This window comes from Leptinotarsa decemlineata, unplaced genomic scaffold (genome assembly GCF_025532065.1).
Source record: "Leptinotarsa decemlineata unplaced genomic scaffold, Ldec_3_MD MMD2_P_RNA_scaffold_14, whole genome shotgun sequence".
In the NCBI taxonomy this organism is placed as follows: Eukaryota; Metazoa; Arthropoda; class Insecta; order Coleoptera; family Chrysomelidae; genus Leptinotarsa; species Leptinotarsa decemlineata.
Window position 1 is genome coordinate 5,639,577 of NW_027412528.1, and position 22,277 is coordinate 5,661,853.

Consider the following 22,277-nt stretch of genomic DNA (forward strand, 5'->3'; position numbering starts at 1 on the left):
TCGTAAAAGCAGGCGTACGCCAATGTGTTCGTTTCGTAAAAGCAGGCGTACGCCAATGTGTTCGATGAGTCGGTGCAGCAGTTGACCTTGAGACAACTTTGTAGCAGTTAATTAGGATATCGTTGCGTTGGAATACTTGTTTGCCTGATAATAAAGCAGATTAGCTGACCTTAAGGTCACATGTATAAGTAAACATGAATACTTTGTTGCACTTAATTAGGATATTTTCGTTGCATTTTGTTGAAATATTTGTTATTTTACTGATAGAAAACCAGATTAACTGACATTAAGGTCAGATGTATAATTAAACTTGAATACTTTGTTGCATTTCGTTGGAATATTTGGTGTTTCACTGATAATAAACCAGATTAGTTGACCTTAAGGGTCATATGTATGATTGAACATGAATATTGTGAAAAAGGAAATACATAATTTATTAACGTTTATTAATTAGTAGGTATTCACAATGTATGAGTTATTTTCAAAAATTCATCTTTTTTAGATGACAATAAGTATACATAACAAATTTCTGGTAAAGCTAAATATTTTTTGAGATTAATATTTGCATATTCATAAAAATCTTCAACAGTTGTCCACCAGAAACCTCTGTAAGTTATGGATGGTTTATGGAATTGTTCAATGCTATGATGTCCGCACATTAATCGGCTTTTGAATGGAACAATGGGATGAAAGTTTTCGTGTGATCCAATAACGTATCCGCACCTATACTTTTTTCCTTTGTCCTTACATGTTACCGTAGAATCTGAAAAAATGAAAGAATAATTACAAAAATGTTTGAGGAATATTGTTGGTTTATCTTACATAACGGTATTGATTTTTCAGAGTAGAAAGCTGGATATTCATTCAAAATAATCGTATCTGGATGTACTTCCATTAATAAAAAGCTACCATTTTCCAACTTGTATGGTGTATTGATATAAATAACTTTTGAAGTTAGGATGTTGCAAATTTGTGAAAGTAGAAGAATAATGTACAACAAATACATATTTTTATCGCTGTGTGTGTTTCTTTGAAAGCAACTCGATTACTACTAGACGTAACAGTTGTATTAGGGATGTTTTATACCATATACGTCACGTGAAATCTGTTCAACTATACATTCTAAACATAATATATTCGGATAATTTGTTTCTCCTCCACATTTAGTACACTTATATTTCACTGGTACAGGCATAATGATGTGAATGATGCTATTGTTTACTTACGAATGACTCCACGATTGTCTGCATAACGTTTATCAATTCTCAGATGCTTCGGCGATTATAATTCAAAAACGGTTTTCTTTTTGCAATTTCTACAATACTGTCTTGTACTTCTTTTTGATGCTTCCTTATTGTCTTTTGGATTATTACACAGTTTGCAAAATAATACGTTTTTTATGGATTCTTTCGTTTTAAGGTTTATATTTTCTTCTGTTTTCTCTTTACAGAGTTGTAGTAAAGTTTTTTCCATATCTTCACATGCTTTCAATAAAGTGTCCTCGAATAAATCGCTAAAATCCATCTTTTGATTTTCACTGAAACAGAAAGTGTGTTGGAGGTCGAAAAATTAAATTCCTCATGTGTGGTTGTTGAATGAATAATGAACAGTTGAAGCGGTTATGATGGTTATGCTGTCAGTTGTTGTCTCCTCAACTGACTTCTTGAATCCCTCTCGTTCCTTATTCTTTGTCTATAGGACCCAGAATCCCGACGTTGATGACAGGGTGGACAAAAGTTATAGTCTGATGAAAAACTTTCATAAACTCTCAAACATCTCCTGTCATTACACCGATACTTTGAAGGACCATTAACTTGAGGGATTTCGTTTCCATTAGTGCTACTAATAATATTTTCCTGGATTGCTTTGTTCATATCGCTCTGTAAAATCACAAATCAATCGGAAAAAGAACTCAAGATAGAAACGTTTTTTCCATTGTGTTAAAATATAAGTTGTGAGTTAATTAATTGTAAAAATGAATATTACATGTGTGGATTAAATTTTGAAACCCCAAGGCAATGTATCACTTGATAAATAATTTACAATTCGTTTGTCATCGAAAGGAGTTAATGCAACTTTTCTTTGATTTATTGTATATACCTCATGTTTTTTACTACGAATCAGATTTTCCGTTACTTCAAAATGTTCATTTCCGAATAGACAATCGTAGTAATTTTGAAAATTTATAGTTTTGAGAGAGGCTCTGGTTACACCTTTATCTTTTTTAATTATCAAATTTTCCCCGTCATTCTCTCCATGTTCTACTTTTATCGCATACATTTTCGACTTCAAACCAATGAACTCTTTCATAATTTTTCCATTGTTTTCGTCTTTCATCAAACCTAAAACTTTTTTATTTACCAATGGAATTCCGAATTGGTTATCTACAGCATAGTCTGATGTATCAAATTTATATATGTCCTCTTTGATATGTGCATAAATGTCATCGGTGAAAAAGTGGTAAATCAATGAATCAGTATCTGTATACAACAATTTCGCATTTTCATTGAATTTAGGTTTGATATAATTATAATGAAAGTCATATAAAATAGTTTTTGAAATTTCCAAAACACTGAAACCCACATAAATGGGTTTATTCAGTTTTATATTGACTCTTTTCATCTCAATGATTACCATATCATCATCAAAAATGGTCAAACTATGAAAATTCGGTTTAGATATGTAACTTTTTGCTCCGTATCTACCCTCCCACTTAGTACATAATTTAATATCTTTATATTTACGACAGTTTTCTATTGTTTTTCCAAAGACACTATTGTTCATTAGCTTATAAAAATTTTTCTCAAATTCATTTTTACTGTTTTGTCTTAACATCGTATTCAAATCAATATAAGTTTTTAACCATGGTATTTGTTTAAATTTCAAAATTTTATGAACTCTGCTGATTTTGAGACCTAAACTGACTGCCTGTTTCAAATTTCTATAATGGATAACATAATTTTTCTTATCGAAAAGTGTTGTTAACAATTTTGGATTTTTTGATGATGATATGGGTGGAATCATTTTTTGAGGACATAATGGAAGATCTTTATGAACATTTTGAAGTTCTACAGGATAATCTAAGTCAACTTCTAATATGTACTTAACCATATTCAGAATCATTAGGTGTATTAAATATATCTTCAGAATAGAAATCAGTATTATTTTTCCATTCAAAATCACCTACAGGTAAATATTCTGATAATGCTGTACCATACAAGTTATTAACATCGTAGTACATGAGATATGATGAGGGTTGATCAGGGTTATACTCGTTTTTCATGTAAATATTATTAGCTTTACCATATCTATTGCTACATTGAGATATTCCTCCTCTTATACCCCTTTCAATAAACATTAGCTTATCTACATCATCTAATAATTCCAAAGTAACCTTTGAAATTTTTAAACAACTTGCATAAGCTAGACCTGGTGCAGTGTAATATTTCAAACATTCCAAATCGTATGTTTTCATACATACTTTTCGAAAGTTTTCGAAAACGTCAGCCAAAAGTAATACATCTGTTTTCAAATATAACTCCATATATTGTTGTAAATTTTGAATTTCAAAAGTATCCTATACTTTAACAGCGTGTGAATACTCATCTTCTGTTACACCACACTTTCTCAATTTATTGAAAAAGCATTCGATCGGTGGTAATTTGTCAATGTTCATTTTATCCCAACTATCAAAATAATCATATGGAAATATACCTTTCTTAGATAAAAGTTTGAATTCCTCTTGATTTTTACAGAAACTTTTTGTGATTAACTTTTCTGAATGATTTAACTATGAACTCAATTTATCTAGACTACTTGCCATGAAACGAAAAGAGTCTAGGAATCGGTATGTTATACTTGTATTGTCAATTTGTTTACTAAATGATATATATTTTTCTTTATTTACTGGTAACAATCTGACAGCACCAGAAATCTCTTTCGCTAAAGCTCTAATAATGAAATGGCTATCGTAACCAGATAAATTATGAAAAACAACAGGTATCATATTATCATTCTGATAGTTAATGTTGCAAGGGGTGGAATGGGCTGCACCCCGAAATTTTCCAGATATATGACAGTGGTCCTTAACCTCGATCTGATCCTCTGTGAATGGTTTTAGACAAATATGACAGTTAGTGGCTGAATCGAAATCGTGTTTTTGTTGAGGTGATAGCGGAATCATTGGAACCACATTGGAAAATACTGGATTTAATTCGAAAGCTAGCTGTTGTAAACGTTTGACGAACCAGCTGATACAATCTTTACCAGTATATAATTCGAATTTTGATTTTGAATTGTCGAAAGTACACAATAAGTAAAATGCTACACTACATGGAATATGTTTTTGAAATTTTCGAATTTTCTTACTAGGTTTCACATCCTCATATTTTTCCAAAATGTTTTCAATGTCTGAATAAATCACAAACGGTACGGGTTCTTTATTTTTGAAGTCTGTGAAAGATAAAAATTTTTTTTTTTCAGATGGTAGAGTTATTTTGGTTTTATTCATTTTTCTACAGGTGAATATATGGTTGTTCAATACTTCCTGTGAATAGAAATGGTTGAGACATTTGGTACAATAAAACTTTTTGTGATTTATGTCACCACTTTGTCCACACAACAACCGCGACATGTATTTTATTAGAGCAAAATGATAAATAGTTTTGAAATTATTCACATTTTCATCTAAGTCCATCAATTCTTCTTCATCACATGAATCAACATCATTGAAATCATGTTCGGTTTGAAGTATTAATAAATTAATTGTTGTTAAAAATTCAAGATTACTCAAACGGATAGGAACGATTTCCTTTTTTTCAATACCGAAAACGTTTATTGACATATTATTCATTTTCTCAAATTTTGTTATATCTTTAATTTTAAGTGGAAATTCAATCCCTTCATATTTCAATATATTAGAAAAATGTGGATATGATGATTTTTTACAGACATTAGTTGCACATGGATGAAGAGCTGCCACAATAGACCAAAGAAAACAGTACGGATCATTATTTTGAATGTTAAGGACAGCCTTTTTATTTTGAATGAATTTAGGTACTTCAATATATGTAGAAATACCTACATTATTCGGTGTATAGTTATTAAGGTTCACCTTCAATTGTAAAATTTCATAAAGGCTCCAACCGCTGTCTTTTTCTTGAAATTCTTCAAGTTTTGTCAAAATATTATGTTTGATATGCTCATCGTAAAATAATTTAAAATCTGTATTCGAATCGAGAATTCTGTTTTTTGTTTGAAAATGTTTGATGTCAGTTTCACCGGTTTGAGGCTTCATGAAATTCGCTAAAAATATAACGTTAACTTTCAATAAAGTTTTTTTCAATTCTCTCCTAACTTTACATATAAAAGATCTGTATGCTTTATCGAAGAACTCCGTAGGATCCTTAATTTTCAAATTAATGATTGCACCAGTCCTTACACGACTATTGAAACATGATTCTAAATCTTGCCAAATTAAATTTCTTTTTTTGTTTTTATCAACATTTTTATGAAAGTTGAATTTTTGTTTATAATATTTCAATAAAGCCAAATTCGATTCTAATTTGGAAAAATATTTTTTGTTCGAACATTCGTTGAATTTAATATATTTTTTCAAAAGTAAGATATTTTTGTTCAAAAATTTAATCCACTTGCAATACTCAGCTTTACTTTTAATCAACTTACCAACTTTTTGAATTTTCAACACAATATTATCGCTAACTTTTTGTATTTCTGCACAGGTATTCATTGTTGTTTAGTAGCGTGAAAATGATAAAGTGAATAACGAACGATAATCAACACAGTTTTAATCTATTCTCACTTACCTTGCGAATGATGTCAAATTGCGATCAGTTCAATTTACAAACCTACTTTATAAGATTTATGCAGCACTTATTTGCTAATGAGTTGTTATTTCAAATGCGCGCTATTTCCATAAATTAGAGGTCATTAATTATGTGAATCATGAACTTTAAACGTCTGTTTATCGCAATGAATTAATGGAAAATCACGTAATTGATACATGATAATGCACTCGCAAATCATGAACTTTACATGTGTGTTATGGTAACACGGTATTGATATTTCTTAATAGAAAAATTATATCACGTACTTGATACATGATAATTCACTCGTTTATCATTGCATAAACAACATAATTACGATGTTATTCATTTTTATCAGCACAATTTCACAGTATAAATTGACGGATCTGTGTCTTTGGAAAATCATTCTAGTTACGAGTGAATCGAGATACAACAACAAAAATGTCGACTATTCCAACAACTTTAATTATCAATATTACAAATACAAAAATGTTGCCCGTTAATATGGCAATGGTGGTGCTTAAACAATTATTCAGGTAAGTCATTTTCAACTGATATTATTACTTGTGTTTGAACAATTTTTCATATTGTTATAGATATGGTGTGAAGCAGATTGTAAAAAAATCTGAGGACTGTATTTTAGTATATTTAAAATACAGTCCGAAGATGGTTACTTTAACCAAGAAATTTGGTAATTTGCCAGTGAAAGTAACCCGGGCAATGGCTGAAAATGAAAAAGAATTGGGGTTTCTGGAAACAGCAGTGAAACGGTTCAATTTCAATATACAAGATGATGATGACGTGGACGCTATTCCATCACCTCCACCACCAAAAAAGTTGAAGGATTCATCATCATCATCAAAAGAAATTCTACCGCCTCCAACACGATCACTATCTCCTGTCATAATTGAAGATTTTGAAGGAGAAAACTCTCAACACCCTACTTATTTCCAAGAATCCCAAGATTTTTTGTAAAATTTATTTATTATAATAAAATAAACAAAATTGAGAAAAATATTTTTTTATTTCTGCAATGTAGTAAAAATCACATGTATAATGAGAATGTGTGGAAAGTAAATATTTCATTATAAGAACAAGAATTCAGAATTTATTTCTTACAGTGAGAATACCAATATTTCAATAAAAAAACATTTTCTAGTGCACAATTCAAACTGTTATTTAAATGATTCATACAATGGTGTGACTTGAGAAAACTTTTCAAATTTTCTATTGCAGGACATCCTTCTTCATACAAATCGGAAATTTCATTTTGAATGAGTTGACTTAACCATTTTTTCTTTTCACAACCTTTCACACTTATAACAGCATCAAAACCAACACAATTCTTGATGAACTCCGAAATTTGTTCGTAGTTGATGGTTGCTACTGTTGTTGTTGTTGAACTTTGATCATGCTGCCATGACAATCCATGTAGATTATTTGTACACCAGTTCATATGTTTTTTCACATGAGGCATATATTGATTGATGCCTATTGGTAAATTAATCATTCGATGGTACCATACTCCATTTTCAACATTCAAAATTGCAATTTCTTTACATAAAAAATTTCCTTTACCATATTGAAAACCTTGCACATCGATGATAAACATGATACCACACTCAATGACACCGTAAAAATAAAGTAATATACTGATTCATAGAGTATTTATAATACGAATGCTGATTACGCAATATTTCTCTTATCTATCCAACTATTATGTTTGTCATCGAATCCTAACCATTTAACGAAAACTTTTCCATTCTTTCTTTTAAGTACTTTTTCTACGAGATATATATCAGGATGTTTTACTTTTTGTAATTGCTCTTTGTAAAAACCTCCTGAAATATCTTGCTTTTTATCATCTCTCAGTAAATAGGTTACAGGATTTGTCAATTGTACTTTTGCTATCGTGAAAATTTCTGTTGACCAGTTTGGAAAATATTTTTTATCGAAAATTCCTCGTAATTTAGATATGCGTACATGATCTCCTACTTTGAATTTATTATTGAAGTCAATTTGTTTGATATGATTGTAGGCTGTGTGAAGTAATTTATTTTCGTCTTTTTTACTCACTTCAGCAGGTTTCATTTCAATGGTTCTATGAGTGGAATTGTTATATTTTTCCAAAATATGCTTCAATACATTAAGCCACTTATAGTTACCCTGAAAATTGAATTCTTTATACATCCAAGACTTCATTGTTCTATTGAACCTCTCAATTATTGATGCTTTCTTTTCACTGAACGTACTATAATGATTAACTTTATATTTTTCCATCAATTTCTTAAATTCTGAGTTGAAAAATTCTTTACCTGAATCAGTTTGTAAATTTTGTGGTGATTGTTTACGTAAAACTTCTTCCATAGCTTTGGACACAGCATTAGCTGTTTTATTTTTTAAAGGTAGTGCCCAAGCAAACTTTGAAAAACAGTTTATCACAGTTAGAATATATTTATATCCTTTATTCACTTTAGAATATGGTATCATCTCAACTAAATCAGCTTGAAAAAGATCATCGAAACCCTTAATGATTACTCTTCGTCTTTTGAAATTGATTCGGGCTTGTTTATGAAGTTCTTCAATAATATCCCTTTTAACATCAGTTTGAAAGTTCATGGTATGACGGTCAGAAGAAAACTCAAGAAAATTGATGAAATTTTATTAATACATACACTATCTGTCATACATATTTCATAAAACAATGGTACTCATTTTCTAATTCCTGGATCCTTTGGATTTTTGTTTCGAATTTGATTTGGTGGTTGTGCTCTCCTCTTCTCAAGAATTCTGGAAGCTTTGATAATCAAACGGTTTGCTTCGGAAGACACTTTATGCTCTTCCATATCAGGACAAAGTTCTCTAATCAAATTTTTGGTATACTGTTCAATGTCAATTTGATCATATTGTTGTGTATTCATGTTTGAGATAAAACGTTATAAGTAACTACAAATCCAATGAATATATTTATACTTTTCTGTTATCAAATAAGATTAAAATTTTTCAAGCTCTTCTCGCGAAATCTTTGGTCAAAAATTTTTTGTCTATGTGAATGTTCTAAAATTGGATCTATAAAAGCTGAACTGCTCCGAATACGTCGCTGAAAGCGTGTTCGATCAATGGCAAAAAATTCCCAATAAGTTTTTCTTGCATTTCTATAGGCGAAACTCCAAGCAAATATGTAATGAACTTCATTTTTTTTCTCATTGAAAGTTATTCTATTATTACTACTCATCATAAAACTCACTCTAGAATTGTTTCACAGAATTCGTTAGTGGATTGTATCTGAGTAAACGATCGTGTAAAATCAAACAAAATGCTGATGTATTTGCAGGAATATTTTCACTGGCTTCGAAGTCGAGTCTTATATCTTGCACTCCTACCTTTAAGCTATCATTTTGTCTACTGCAATCAATAACAAATAGAGGTGCGATATCGTGAAACTTAGTCAATGTAAGACAGGGCTCTCCAGAAGTTTTATAATAGTAGGATTCTTGAAATTGAGCGAAGAGCTCGTAAAGTAATGCAAACTGGTTTTTCTTGAAGTTCAAATTCATATTATCGTAAGGGTATACATCTGAGTTGAGGTGGAGTTTGATGTTGGTAATATTACAATGATCGAAATGACTAATATTTTTCTTGATCTGATTTTTCCTCTGAGTCTGAAAAGCTACAATGATGAATCGAGGTTTTTCCAATTGATTAGATGCTTTCACATTCCAAGAATGAGTCATTGTTTGTTGTAAAAGTGGATATTCGTGTAGTTCCCAGCTTCCGAATGCAATTTCTAAGTCACGTCCTTTTTCAATGTACTTGAGTAATCGCAATTTTTCTGTATCGGAAACTTGAACATGAGGAATTCTCCAGAGAATTTTAGTTAAATTAACTTTGGGTTTTTCATTATCCTTCGTTGATATTACAGAATTTACGTCACTACTTGTTCTAATGAGTACCAATTCTTGGCGAATGTTTACGATTATTTTCTTGAAATCTTCACAGAAACCCAAAAGGTGTTTCAGGGGGATGTAGACGTTGAAGTATCCATTCGAATCGGATACTTTTGGATATTCCAAATGATTCCAACAGGCATTATTATATCTATCACATTCGCTACTTGTATAGGAGATGTATCCTTTAATAGATGATGTTATACCTGGATTCCTCACCCTGTCCACTACTGTGCCTCCTATCTCATATCTTATCTCATCGAACAGAAATGCCATACCATTATTCACGAAATTTAATGTTATACTAGGTTTATTTTCAGCATCGGTTAATCGTCCTTCGATATAAAGGTAACTTTGGGATGGTAATGTATAAATATCTTGAGTTTGAATAGGAATTCTAATTTCATCAGAATTATTGAATGTCGTATTTGCATAAGGTGGATGACTATGCATCTCGTAATTAGTTATAGAATCATCCATCAATACATGTTCACCAATATTCAATATATTAAAGCTCATTTTTGCGTTTTTTTCCTCCTTTTTCCACTATCTAGTATTTTTGTTTTTCTGCTACTTCTGCTGCTGCTGCTTCTGCCACCGCAAGAACACTTGAAAAATAATAAAATTTGTCTGAATCTTGAACTGATGTTGACTTTGAGGTTACACCAAAACTCGTAAAAAGTAGCCGTTTTGACACTTTGACACTTAAAGTACTCGAAAACCAAGTGAAAGAAGAAACTGTCGATTTTCTGATGTTAACCGTTTAACAGCACTTCCTATAGTGACACATTTTCCAGGATCTTTATCAATTATACTATGTGCTGTTGTTGTTGATGTTGTTGGAAAAGTTGTAATATTATATAAAAATACCATCAGAGCTGCTCTTTGAGATGAAGTCTTACTGTTATCGTTTCCTGTTGGAAATTGACTAAATTACCCTCTTGATCATTTATTTTAAGGAAAACCTCATCGATATGTCTGGTGTTGATTGGTAAATAGATAACATTTGCAACTTTTTCAATAATTCGAAATCCACTTGGTACGGTGGGGTAAAACATATGTAACAAATGTACGGCACTGTCATTATTGAATGAATTCGTTATTAAATTGCATTCAAAACAAATCGAATTCACTTTGGAGATATTGATTGGAAAAACCGATATATGTTTTCTATTCGGTTGTAATTTCTTTTTCTCGAATCCCAATAGAGGTGCCAATGAGTTAGGTTTTTCAAAATGAATTGGTTTATTGGACATGATTTCATATCTCAAAGTATTTCGGTTTGCATACAATTTCAGATCGATACTACTCTCAGAATTTTCCTCTTCTTTAGTTATGATATTTGAAGTTTTCGCCTTGAGTTCTTGTTTCGTACTTTCTTTCGATTTCACTTCATTCAATTGCCTCATAATTTCACTCTCTATATCAGATATTTCATATGAACCAGGAGGAATCTTAATTTTTGTAGACCCAATATAAAAAATATTATTAGTCTCATCCACATTCGGTATTGTATTGAATGTTACAAAGTCAATCAATCCTAAAACATAATTTTTTGTATCGTCCAGTATGATAGGAGGATTAATTTTAGACGAGAGAATCGAATCTCGGCCTGATAAGGTGAACGTATATGAACACATGTTAAAGGTTATCTGTGGAATGAAGAGAAAACATTGATTGCATACATGTTTATTGAGAAAGAAATTTCAAACATAGTTGTCCGCAATTAACAGAATTATATGATTGATATACAGTATGATTATAATTAATGAGACAAGGTCCATCTGAATTGAAGTATATTAAAGCTTCCAGAGGTGGCCTCAGATTACCATAACTATCAAAATAAATTATATGAGAACCATTTTTGCGGTAGGCAGTCCAATGAGTCCCAGGTCCGGATTGTTTATCGAGATTTATTATTCCTCTTTCTTTTTTTCGGATTTTTTTCGGTAAATTATCTCTCATATAGACAGATCTGAAGAATGGAATTTTTAAATCCTTTGCATACTTTATCAAGTCGATATTGGATAACGGACGATTATGAGGAATTTTTTTCATGTTTCACCTCTCCCTCTCAAACGGTGGTACGATTCAAAAACAACCCCAAACCAGTTTTGTAAGGTCTTAAATAAAATCCTTTCCCCAATGCAATAGATTCCATAGTTTTATTATGACGTTGAGCTTCTTCTAACTGATTTTTTGCAGATTTAGCATCAGTTACAGCTTTGGCAATTCCAGCTGCTCCCCCTGTTAGGGCACCGAGTGCACTCAACCCAGCAAAAATAGGAATCAAAGGAAGTATTCCACCTGTTTTGGGTATTTTCACAACACGTGTTGGTCTAATATTCAATTTTTTTGCAGATTTCAAAGCTACCGTCACAGCTTCTCCTAAAGTCTTTGGTTTTTTACTGATGATTTGTTTTTTTATTTTTCGTGTCGCTGTCATGAAACACATCCCCTTTTTATTCCTACATTTCTTCACAATTTTTTTCTTCCTAGAGATATTTTTCCTCTTATTTTTAGATTGTTTTCTTTCACATTTTTTGACAACCATCTCGTTATGAATTACTCGATACACTGACAGATTCACCCTATTACAGTAAATATTTATATGGATATTTTCATTTTCTTATTATCAACATTTTCAAACTCTTCCTCCAAATTTCGTTTTTTAGGATTCTGCTGCTGCTGCTGCTGAGACATTTGTTCATTTATTCCTTCAATTGAATCATTTTTCTGAATATCTGACTCGATTTGTTGCTCTAAATTTTTTCTTTTCGCAGATAATTTGGGTTTATTTGGCAAACAACAAGTATTTCAATGAAATGCAACGAAAATATCCTAATTAACTGCAACAAAGTTGTCTCAAGGTCAACTGGTGCACCGACTCATCGAACACATTGGCGTACGCCTGCTTTAACGAAAAGGGGTCGCCTGATGAGGGTGCCCCAACAGGGGTTGCCCGAAAAGGGTTGAAGAGGGTTGGCCGAAGACCATTCACTGAGCCAAAACGGCTCTACGACACGGCTAACCTACACCTGCCGAGGCCTCTTCTTACAACACCCTCTGGTCATTGACCATCACAACCCTCTGGTCATTGACGATCTACACAAGGGTTGCTCAAGAACTCTTTGTCACACCATTGTTCTTCGCCAACAAGGCCTTTTTGACACGCTTCTTCACCCCAAACAACCGCACCCCTTACGCTCTCGAAGGACAGCTCGATGGCATGGTTACCATTGTATCTAGAACCACGTTAGCTATACTACTATTTCTTACAGTGTGAATACCAATATTTCAATAAAAAAACATTTTCCAGTGCACAATTCAAACTGTTATTTAAATGATTCATACAATGGTGTGACTTGAGAAAACTTTTCAAATTTTCGATTGCAGGACATCCTTCTTCATACAAATCAGAAATTTCATTTTGAATGAGTTGACTTAACCATTTTTTTCTTTTCACAACCTTTCACACTTATATCAGCATCAAAACCAACACAATTCTTGATGAACTCCGAAATTTGTTCGTAGTTGATGGTTGCTACTGTTGTTGTTGTTGAATTTTGTTCATGCTGCCATGACAATCTATGTAGATTATTTGTACATCAGTTCATATGTTTTTTCACATGAGGCATATATTGATTGATGCCTATTGGTAAATTCATCATTCGATGGTACCATACTCCATTTTCAACATTCAAAATTGCAATTTCTTTACATAAAAAATTTCTTTTACCATATTGAAAACCTTGCACATCGATGATAAACATGATACCACACTCAATGACACCGTAAATATAAAGTAATAGACTGATTCATGGAGTATTTATAATACGAATGCTGATTACGCAATATTTCTCTTATCTATCCAACTATTATGTTTGTCATCGAATCCTAACCATTCAAAGAAAACTTTTCTATTCTTTCTTTTGAGCACTTTTTCCATTGTCTTATTCTTTAAAGGTAGTGCCCAAGCAAACTTTGAAAAACAGTTTATCACAGTTAGAATATATTTATTTCATTTATTCACTTTAGCACATTGTATCATCTCAACTAAATCAGCTTGAAAAAGATCATCGAAACCCTTAATGATTACTCTTCGTCTTTTGAAATTGATTCGGGCTTGTTTATGAAGTTCTTCAATAATATCCCTTTTAACATCAGTTTGAAAGTTCATGGTATGACGGTCAGAAGAAAACTCAAGAAAATTGATGAAATTTTATTAATACATACACTATCTGTCATACATATTTCATAAAACAATGGTACTCATTTTCTAATTCCTGGATCCTTTGGATTTTTGTTTCGAATTTGATTTGGTGGTTGTGCTCTCCTCTTCTCAAGAATTCTGGAAGCTTTGATAATCAAACGGTTTGCTTCGGAAGACACTTTATGCTCTTCCATATCAGGACAAAGTTCTCTAATCAAATTTTTGGTATACTGTTCAATGTCAATTTGATCATATTGTTGTGTATTCATGTTTGAGATAAAACGTTATAAGTAACTACAAATCCAATGAATATATTTATACTTTTCTGTTATCAAATAAGATTAAAATTTTTCAAGCTCTTCTCGCGAAATCTTTGGTCAAAAATTTTTTGTCTATGTGAATGTTCTAAAATTGGATCTATAAAAGCTGAACTGCTCCGAATACGTCGCTGAAAGCGTGTTCGATCAATGGCAAAAAATTCCCAATAAGTTTTTCTTGCATTTCTATAGGCGAAACTCCAAGCAAATATGTAATGAACTTCATTTTTCTTTTCATCGAAAGTTATTCTATTATTACTACTCATCATAACTCGCTCTAGACTTGTTTCACAGAATTTGTTAGTGGATTGTATCTGAGTAAATGATCGTGTAAAATCAAACAAAATGCTGATGTATGTGCAGGAATATTTTCACTGGCTTCGAAGTCGGGTCTTATATCTTGCACTCCTACCTTTAAGCTATCATTTTGTCTACTGCAATCAATAACAAATAGAGGCGCGAAATCATGAAACTTAGTCAATGTAAGACAGGGCTCTCCAGGAGTTTTATAATAGTATGATTCTTGAAATTGGGCGAAGAGCTCGTAAAGTAATGCAAACTGGTTTTTCTTGAAGTTCAAATTCATATTATCGTAAGGGTATACATCTGAGTTGAGGTGGAGTTTGATGTTGGTAATATTACAATGATCGAAATGACTAATATTTTTTTTGATCTGATTTTTCCTCTGAGTCTGAAAAGCTACAATGATGAATCGAGGTTTTTCCAATTGATTGGATGCTTTCACATTCCAAGAATGAGTCATTGTTTGTTGTAAAAGTGGATATTCGTGTAGTTCCCAGCTCCTGAATGCAATTTCTAAGTCACGTCCTTTTTCAATGTACTTGAGTAATCGCAATTTTTCTGTATCGGAAACTTGAACATGAGGAATTTTCCAGAGAATTTTAGTTAAATTATTTTTAGGTTTTTCATTATCCTTTGTTGATATTACAGAATTTACCTCACTACTTGTTCTAATGAGTACCAATTCTTGGCGAATGTTTACTATTATTTTCTTGAAATCTTCACAGAAACCCAAAAGGTGTTTCAGGGGGATTTAGACATTGAAGTATCCATTCGAATCGGATACTTTTGGATATTCCAAATGATTCCAACAGGCATTATTATATCTATCACATTCGTTACTTTTATAGGAGATGTATCCTTTAATAGATGGTGTTATAGCTGGGTTCCCCACCCTGTCCACTACCGTGCCTCCTATCTCATATCTCATCGAACAGAAATGCCATACCATTATTCACAAAATTTAATGTTATACTAGGTTTATTTTCAGCATCAGTTAATCGTCCTTCGATATAAAGGTAACTTTGGGATGGTAATGTATAAATATCTTGAGTTTGAATAGGAATTCTAATTTCATCAGAATTATTGAATGTCGTATTTGTATGAGGTGGATGACTATGCATCTCGTAATTAGTTATAGAATCATCCATCAATACATGTTCACCAATATTTAATATATTAAAGCTCATTTTTGCGTTTTTTTCATCCTTTTTCCACTATCTACTATTTTTGTTTTTGTGCTACTTGTGCTACTTCTGCTGCTTCTGCCGCCGCAAGAACACTTGAAAAATAATAAAATTTGTCTGAATCTTGAACTGTTGTTGACTTTGAGATTAGATCAAAACTCGTGAAAAGTAGCCATTTTGACATAGACACTTGAAGTACTCGAAAACCAAGTGAAAGAAGAAACTGTCGATTTTCTGATGTTAACCGTTCAACATCACTTCCTATAGTGACACATTTTCCAGGATATTTATCAATTATACTATGTGCTGTTGTTGATGTTGGAGAAGTTATAATATATAAAAATACCATCAGAGCTGCTCTATGGGATGAAGTCTTACTGTTATCGTTTCCTGTTGGAAATTGACTAAATTACCCTCTTGATCATTTATTTTAAGAAAAATCTCATCGATATGTCTAGTGTTGATTGGTAAATAGATAACGTTTGCAACTTTTTCAATAATTCGAAATCCACTTGGTACGGTGGGGTAGAACATATGTAACAAATGTACTGTACTGTCATTATTGAATGAATTTGTTATTAAATTGCATTCAACACAAATCGATATGTTTTCTATTTGGTTGTAATTTTTTTTCTCGAATCCTAATGAGTTAGGTTTTTCAAAATGAATTGGTTTTTTGGACATGATTTCATATCTCAAAGTATTTTGGTTTGCATACAATTTCAGATCGATACTACCCTGAATTTTCTTCTTTGTTAATGATATTTGAAGTTTTCGCTTTGAGTTCTTGTTTCGTACTTTCTTTCGATTTCACTTCATTCAATTGCCTCATAATTTCACTCTCTATATCAGATATTTCATATGAACCAGGAGGAATCTTGATTTTTGTAGACCCAATATAAAAAATATTATTAGTCTCATCCACATTCGGTATTGTATTGAATGTTACAAAATCAATTAATCCTAAAACATAATTCTTTGTATCGTCCAGTATGATAGGAGGATTAGTTTTAGACGAGAGAATCGAATCTCGGCCTGATAAGGTGAAGGTATATGAACACATATCAAAGGTTATCTGTAGAACGAAGAGAAAACATTGATTGCATAACTGTTTATTGAGATAGAAATTTCAAACATAGTTGCCCGCAATTAACAGAATTATATGATTGATATACAGTATGATTATAATTAATGAGACAAGGCTCACCCTTCCAGAGGTGGTCTTAGATTACCATAACTATCAAAATAAATTATATGAGAACCATTTTTACGGTAGGCAGTCCAATGAGTCCCAGGTCCAGATTGTTTATCGAGATTTATTATTCCTCTTTTTTTCGGATTTTTTTTCGGTAAATTATCTCTCGTATAGACAGACCTGAAGAATGGAATTTTTAAATCCTTTGCATACTTTATCAAGTCGATATTGGATAACGGACGATTCTGAGGAATTTTTTCCATGTTTCACCTCTCTCTCAAACGGTGGTACGATTCAAAAAAAACCCCAAACCAGTTTTGTAAGGTCTTGAATAAAATCCTTTCCCTAATGCAATAGATTCCATAGTTTTATTATGACGTTGAGCTTCTTATAACTGATTTTTTGCAGATTTAGCATCAGTTACAGCTTTGGCAATTCCAGTTGCTCCCCCTGTTAGGGCACCGAGTGCACTCAACCCAGTAAAAATTGGAATCAAAGGAAGTATTCCACCTGTTTTGGGTATTCTCACAATACGTGTTGGTTTAATATTCAATTTTTTTGCAGATTTCAAAGCTACCGTCGCAGCTTCTCCTAAAGTCTTTGGTTTTTTAGTGATGATCTGTTTTTTTATTTTTCGAGCCGCTGTCATGAAACATCCCCTTTTTATTCATACATTTCTTCACAACTTTTTTCTTCCTAGAGATATTTTTCCTCTTATTTTTAGATTGTTTTCTTTTGCATTTTTTGGCAACCATCTCGTTATGAATTACTCGATACTCTGACAAATTCACCTTATTACAGTAAAGATTTATACGGATATTTTTATTTTCTTATCAACATTTTCAAACTCTTCCTCCAAATTTCGTTTTTTAGGATTCTGCTGCCGGACATTTGTTCATTTATTCCTTCAATTGAGTCATTTATCTGGGGCGCTATTCTTGACCGTTCGCAACTTTTAAGGTCCTTCGCAAATTTGAATATTGCGAATTATCCTAGAGTAATGGTATTCTTGACTCTTCGCACAATCTGCAATCGCTCTCAATTTACTGCGAGCGAACTTTGTAGTTAGCAAACGATTTACGAACGAATTTGGAGAGGTTAGGTCACAGAATTCTGAGGTTAGATATAGTCCGATAATACCAGATACCAGGTATTCTTGGGTATAGTGGTACAGAAAGTTTATATTTAGTGGTTGAAATTTGTCGTATTAGTAGTTGTACCTAGTTGATAAATTTATATAAAATGGATGAACTGCAGTATATAGAACATTTAGAGAACCTGGAAATAGCAGAGGAACCAATACATCAACCTAATCGGTTTGATAGTATTGATCCTTTTGATGTTTTGAGTGAGCATCAGTTTTTGCAAACCTTTAGAATGACCAAGGAGCTATGTAGGTATTTAATTGATATGGTATCTCCGTTTATGCGACCACAACGACGACATACTGACATGAGCGTTACTACCAGGGTAAGATTGATATAAATTTAATGAAAAATGTTTTTAAAGAATGTATTCATCAGATATTGGTCGCGTTACGCTTCTTCTCAACAGGAAGTTATCAAATGGACATCGGGAGAGGAATTTTTGTATCGGTTTCACAATCTTCTGTCTCTCGATATATTGAGGAAGTAAGTGTTGCACTTAATGAGCCACCAATTTTTGACAGATGGGTGACTTTCCCAAGAAATATGGAAGAACTAAATGGAGAACGATTACGGTAAATACCTACAAAAGTATATATCTTTCCAGAAACTGGGTATATAAACAGATATTCAGTTTCAACTCAACCTCCACATATCTGAATGAAAACTCAATACTTATGTTACTTTCTAGATTTTTCGAAGATTTCAATTTTCCGGGGGTTGTTGGCTGTATCGATTGCACGCACATAGCAATATTTCCACCCAATGTCGATGATGCTGAACATCCAGAACATATTTATGTTAACCGCAAAGGCTACCACTCCATTAATGTTCAACTGGTAAGTCTACTTCTACGTTTGTGATTGCAGATTCTGATATGCCTTTTTTAAATTAATTTAGCAAAAAAGTAATGACAACTATAATTTTCAATAAATTGATGGATGTAGCCGTTACTACGTGGTAGGAAATCATAATGAAGAAAAGAGAATTGAAACTTTCTATGTTTTTTACCACTTTCATTCGTAACTAACGTTACTGCAGTTTCATCCTTTAGGGACATTTTCAAACTTAACATAGAAAGTTTCAATTCTCTTTTCTTAACTATAATTTTGTTTTTCAGATATGCAACAGTAAACTGAAAATTATCAATGTCAATGCACGATACCCAGGTAGCACACATGATGCATTCATTTGGGCCAATTCCAATATCTTGGAGGTGTTTACAAATCTTCATGCTTTAGGTCGTACAAACTACTATTTGTTAGGTAGGTATGTCAAGGATTGTTTTCAATAGATAGTGATAATAATTCGCCTAACAGATTTTGGCCAAAGTTTTTGTTAAAAATAAGTTATAAATATATCAGTAATGAATTAATACATATTTTTAAGGCGATACTGGTTATCCACTGAGGACATGGCTCTTAACACCCTTTGAAAATGAACCACCTGAAGGTACACCAGAGCATAATTATAATAAAGCCCACAAACAAACCCGAAGTGTGATCGAAAGATGTAATGGGGTATTGAAAATGAGATTCAGATGTTTATGTAAGCATAGAGCTTTGCATTATAAACCAGCCGTGGCATGCAGGATAATAAACTCGTGCGTTGTACTTCACAATATGTGTATAGAGTATAACATCCCAATGCCTGAGAATGACAATGAAGATATACAAAATATTGACTTGGAATTATTCTCAATGCAAATCCTGCAAACCATGAAAATAATGATGGGCACAATCCAGTGAGGCGCATAAATCCCCAGCTAGCTGCAGGAAGGAGAGCCAGGCAGCGTCTAATAGATAATTATTTTCAGAATTATTAGATTATTTTTGTACATTATCAGAATGTCCATTATATTGTTGTATAAAAATATTGGTTTTACTAGTGCATAATTTACATCAAGAAAATATCTTGTTTGGGCATAAATTTTATTTTTTTTCAAAATTAGCTTTCTTCCATGGCAGCTGCTATTCTTTCCTTGGCAGTGACAGACTTTTCTTTTACAGCAACTAACGTTTTCATCATCATAATTTTTTGTTCATAATATTTTTCTTTAATACAATTTTTCCGGTCAAGGGAAACCTTATAATTAGCTGCTGCCTCAGATGAATATATCAACTTTTTTCTTGTTGCACGAGGAAACTTTTTTTGATCACAACTTTTCCTTTGATGTAGAAGGTCCACACTCCAATTCAATAGGTTTAAACTCATCAATATTCACATCATCAATTGGATTTTCTTGATTGCCTTTGCTTGAATCAAATGGAATGAGATCGTCTTTCCCAATTGTATCGAATGTAAAGTCTGTGCATGATTCTTTAACATTCAAATGACCTTGTATCGATACAGGTTTAATTGTTTCAAGAACCTCTCTCTCGAATTCATTTTTCGGATCCTGCACAGCAGGTCCATCACCAGTTCCACGTTGGTATCTGTTGAAGTGACCCTGTTTCACTTTCGTTCTTGACCTTATATCATGCCATGTCTGAAACATATTTGAAATTGTTAACTATCTACTGACCAACTATGATATACTTCATACCTTTCTCCAGGATTTCCAATCTTTATTTGTGCCACCCCCACAGCTATTGAGGAGCACTGCTAGCTCCTGCCACAAAATTTGAGCATCTTTCTGTGTAAACTCATTAGAAAACTTTCCACTTATGAGACGCGGATTTTTTTTTTTTTAATTCCAAAAGCAGCTGTTTTTGTTCTGAGGAGGCATTACTTTGCCTATGCTTTTGGTTGACGTTCATCATGAATACTATAGAATATTTGAACACCTAATTAATATTTTATAAAAATAATAAGATGTTCATCAACCTATAATCATAGATCCTAGACCTCAGAGTAACAAATCCTAGACTATAACTCGCCGGGAACATTTAATTTGACATAACATTCAACATTAATGCGCTGTTGCCAAGAATAATTTATCGTGCGAATGATTATGTTTCTTACACTTTGCGAAGGGTGGTCAAGAATAGCATTTTCATTGAGTCTTCGCAAGTAGGCCCTTCTCAGTGTTGCGAACGAGCGTAGTTGCGAAGGATCTCAAGAATAGCGCTCCTGAATATCTGACTCGATTTGTTGCTCTAAATTTTTTCTTTTCGCAGATAAATTGGGTTTATTCTCTCTTGAGTTGATTATTCTCATTTTTTTATCTGGGATGACAGATATATCGTTGAGGATTTTTCTTTTAGTAGCACGCTTCAAGTCTTCTATTATATCAATATCCATAGGTTCATCTTCTTCTTTGTCATCGATAATAGGTCGTTATCGTCTCGGTGGTGACGGCGGTGGTCGTTTTTTTCTTATCCACTCGGGTAATTTTATTTTCATTGCTACTGCTGAAAAGTTTTAAACACTCTTCAATATTCTTCGTTACATCTGTTAGTCGCTTATTCATTCCACTTAATAATTGAATACATTTTCTCTTGATATTAGCAGTTAAAGGTGTACGATTACGACGTTGTAAGCCCATACCTAATTTGACTTTTGCCTTCATGGTACCTGCGACTGCTAGGGCAGCCATTTTTTCTCCTAATGAACTATCTGTCGCTTTGAATCGCGTCATAGCCTTCTCAGCTAGAATTCTATCAGCTTCATGTCTACGAATCAAATCTTTGGTTTGTGAATAACAATATTCATATCCGGGTATATGCAATTCAACGGGTAAATTATTGATAGCGCTATTCACCAATCCATCACCGTAACGTTGCATATTAGATCTTTTCGCGTATAAGTTTGAAAGTTGACTGATTAAAATTCAGTTACCTCAAGTATTTTATTGGAAATAGATATGCAAGGTATTAAAGTTATTCCACAAACAATTGCTCTACCAATCGAGAATAATATATTTGAAACAGAGGAAACTTTCAAAAAGCATGGTATGCTGTTCCCCTCTACAATAAGGTGTATAATTGTTGGACCTTCAAACTGCGGTAAAACAAATAATGATGAATATGTTGGAGCATGCAAATGGATTGAAATTTGAAAATATATAGGGGAGAGTAGTACACAATGAGACACAATTGAAAATAAATGCAATAAATTTCAACCTAACTTTATTAATGCACTTCAGACGATACAGAGCGTAAGTACGAACATTTATTCAACAAATTTCAAGCTTTTTAAAATAATTG

At 32.5% G+C, this 22,277-nt stretch overlaps 2 protein-coding genes across 2 annotated transcripts; one reads left to right on the forward strand and one right to left on the reverse strand.

Annotated features, from left to right (window-relative positions):
* Window positions 1-429: 429 nt before the first annotated feature.
* LOC141483067 (uncharacterized) lies at window positions 430-3,107 on the reverse strand. Its single transcript, XM_074177262.1, has 2 exons — window positions 1,227-3,107; window positions 430-763 (listed from the first exon to the last, which is right to left on the reverse strand). The coding sequence occupies exon 1, from the start codon at window positions 3,022-3,024 to the stop codon at window positions 1,996-1,998; it is 1,029 nt and encodes a 342-aa protein (XP_074033363.1). The 5' UTR covers window positions 3,025-3,107; the 3' UTR covers window positions 430-763; window positions 1,227-1,995.
* A 2,541-nt stretch (window positions 3,108-5,648) lies between these two features.
* LOC141483071 (uncharacterized) lies at window positions 5,649-11,057 on the forward strand. The gene is made up of 2 exons (XM_074177281.1): window positions 5,649-6,361; window positions 6,422-11,057. Exons 1-2 carry the CDS (start codon window positions 6,267-6,269, stop codon window positions 6,798-6,800), a joined length of 474 nt encoding a protein of 157 aa, XP_074033382.1. The 5' UTR covers window positions 5,649-6,266; the 3' UTR covers window positions 6,801-11,057.
* The last annotated feature ends 11,220 nt before the right edge of the window (window positions 11,058-22,277 follow it).

Bases quoted from the DNA above. Each gene is read 5' to 3' on its own strand.
- LOC141483067 (XM_074177262.1), bottom strand. From the start codon at position 3,024: ATGATTCCACCCATATCATCATCAAAAAATCCAAAATTGTTAACAACA.
- LOC141483071 (XM_074177281.1), top strand. From the start codon at position 6,267: ATGTCGACTATTCCAACAACTTTAATTATCAATATTACAAATACAAAA. The intron at 6,362-6,421 runs GTAAGTCATTTT...ATATTGTTATAG, and splicing joins GTGCTTAAACAATTATTCAG to ATATGGTGTGAAGCAGATTG.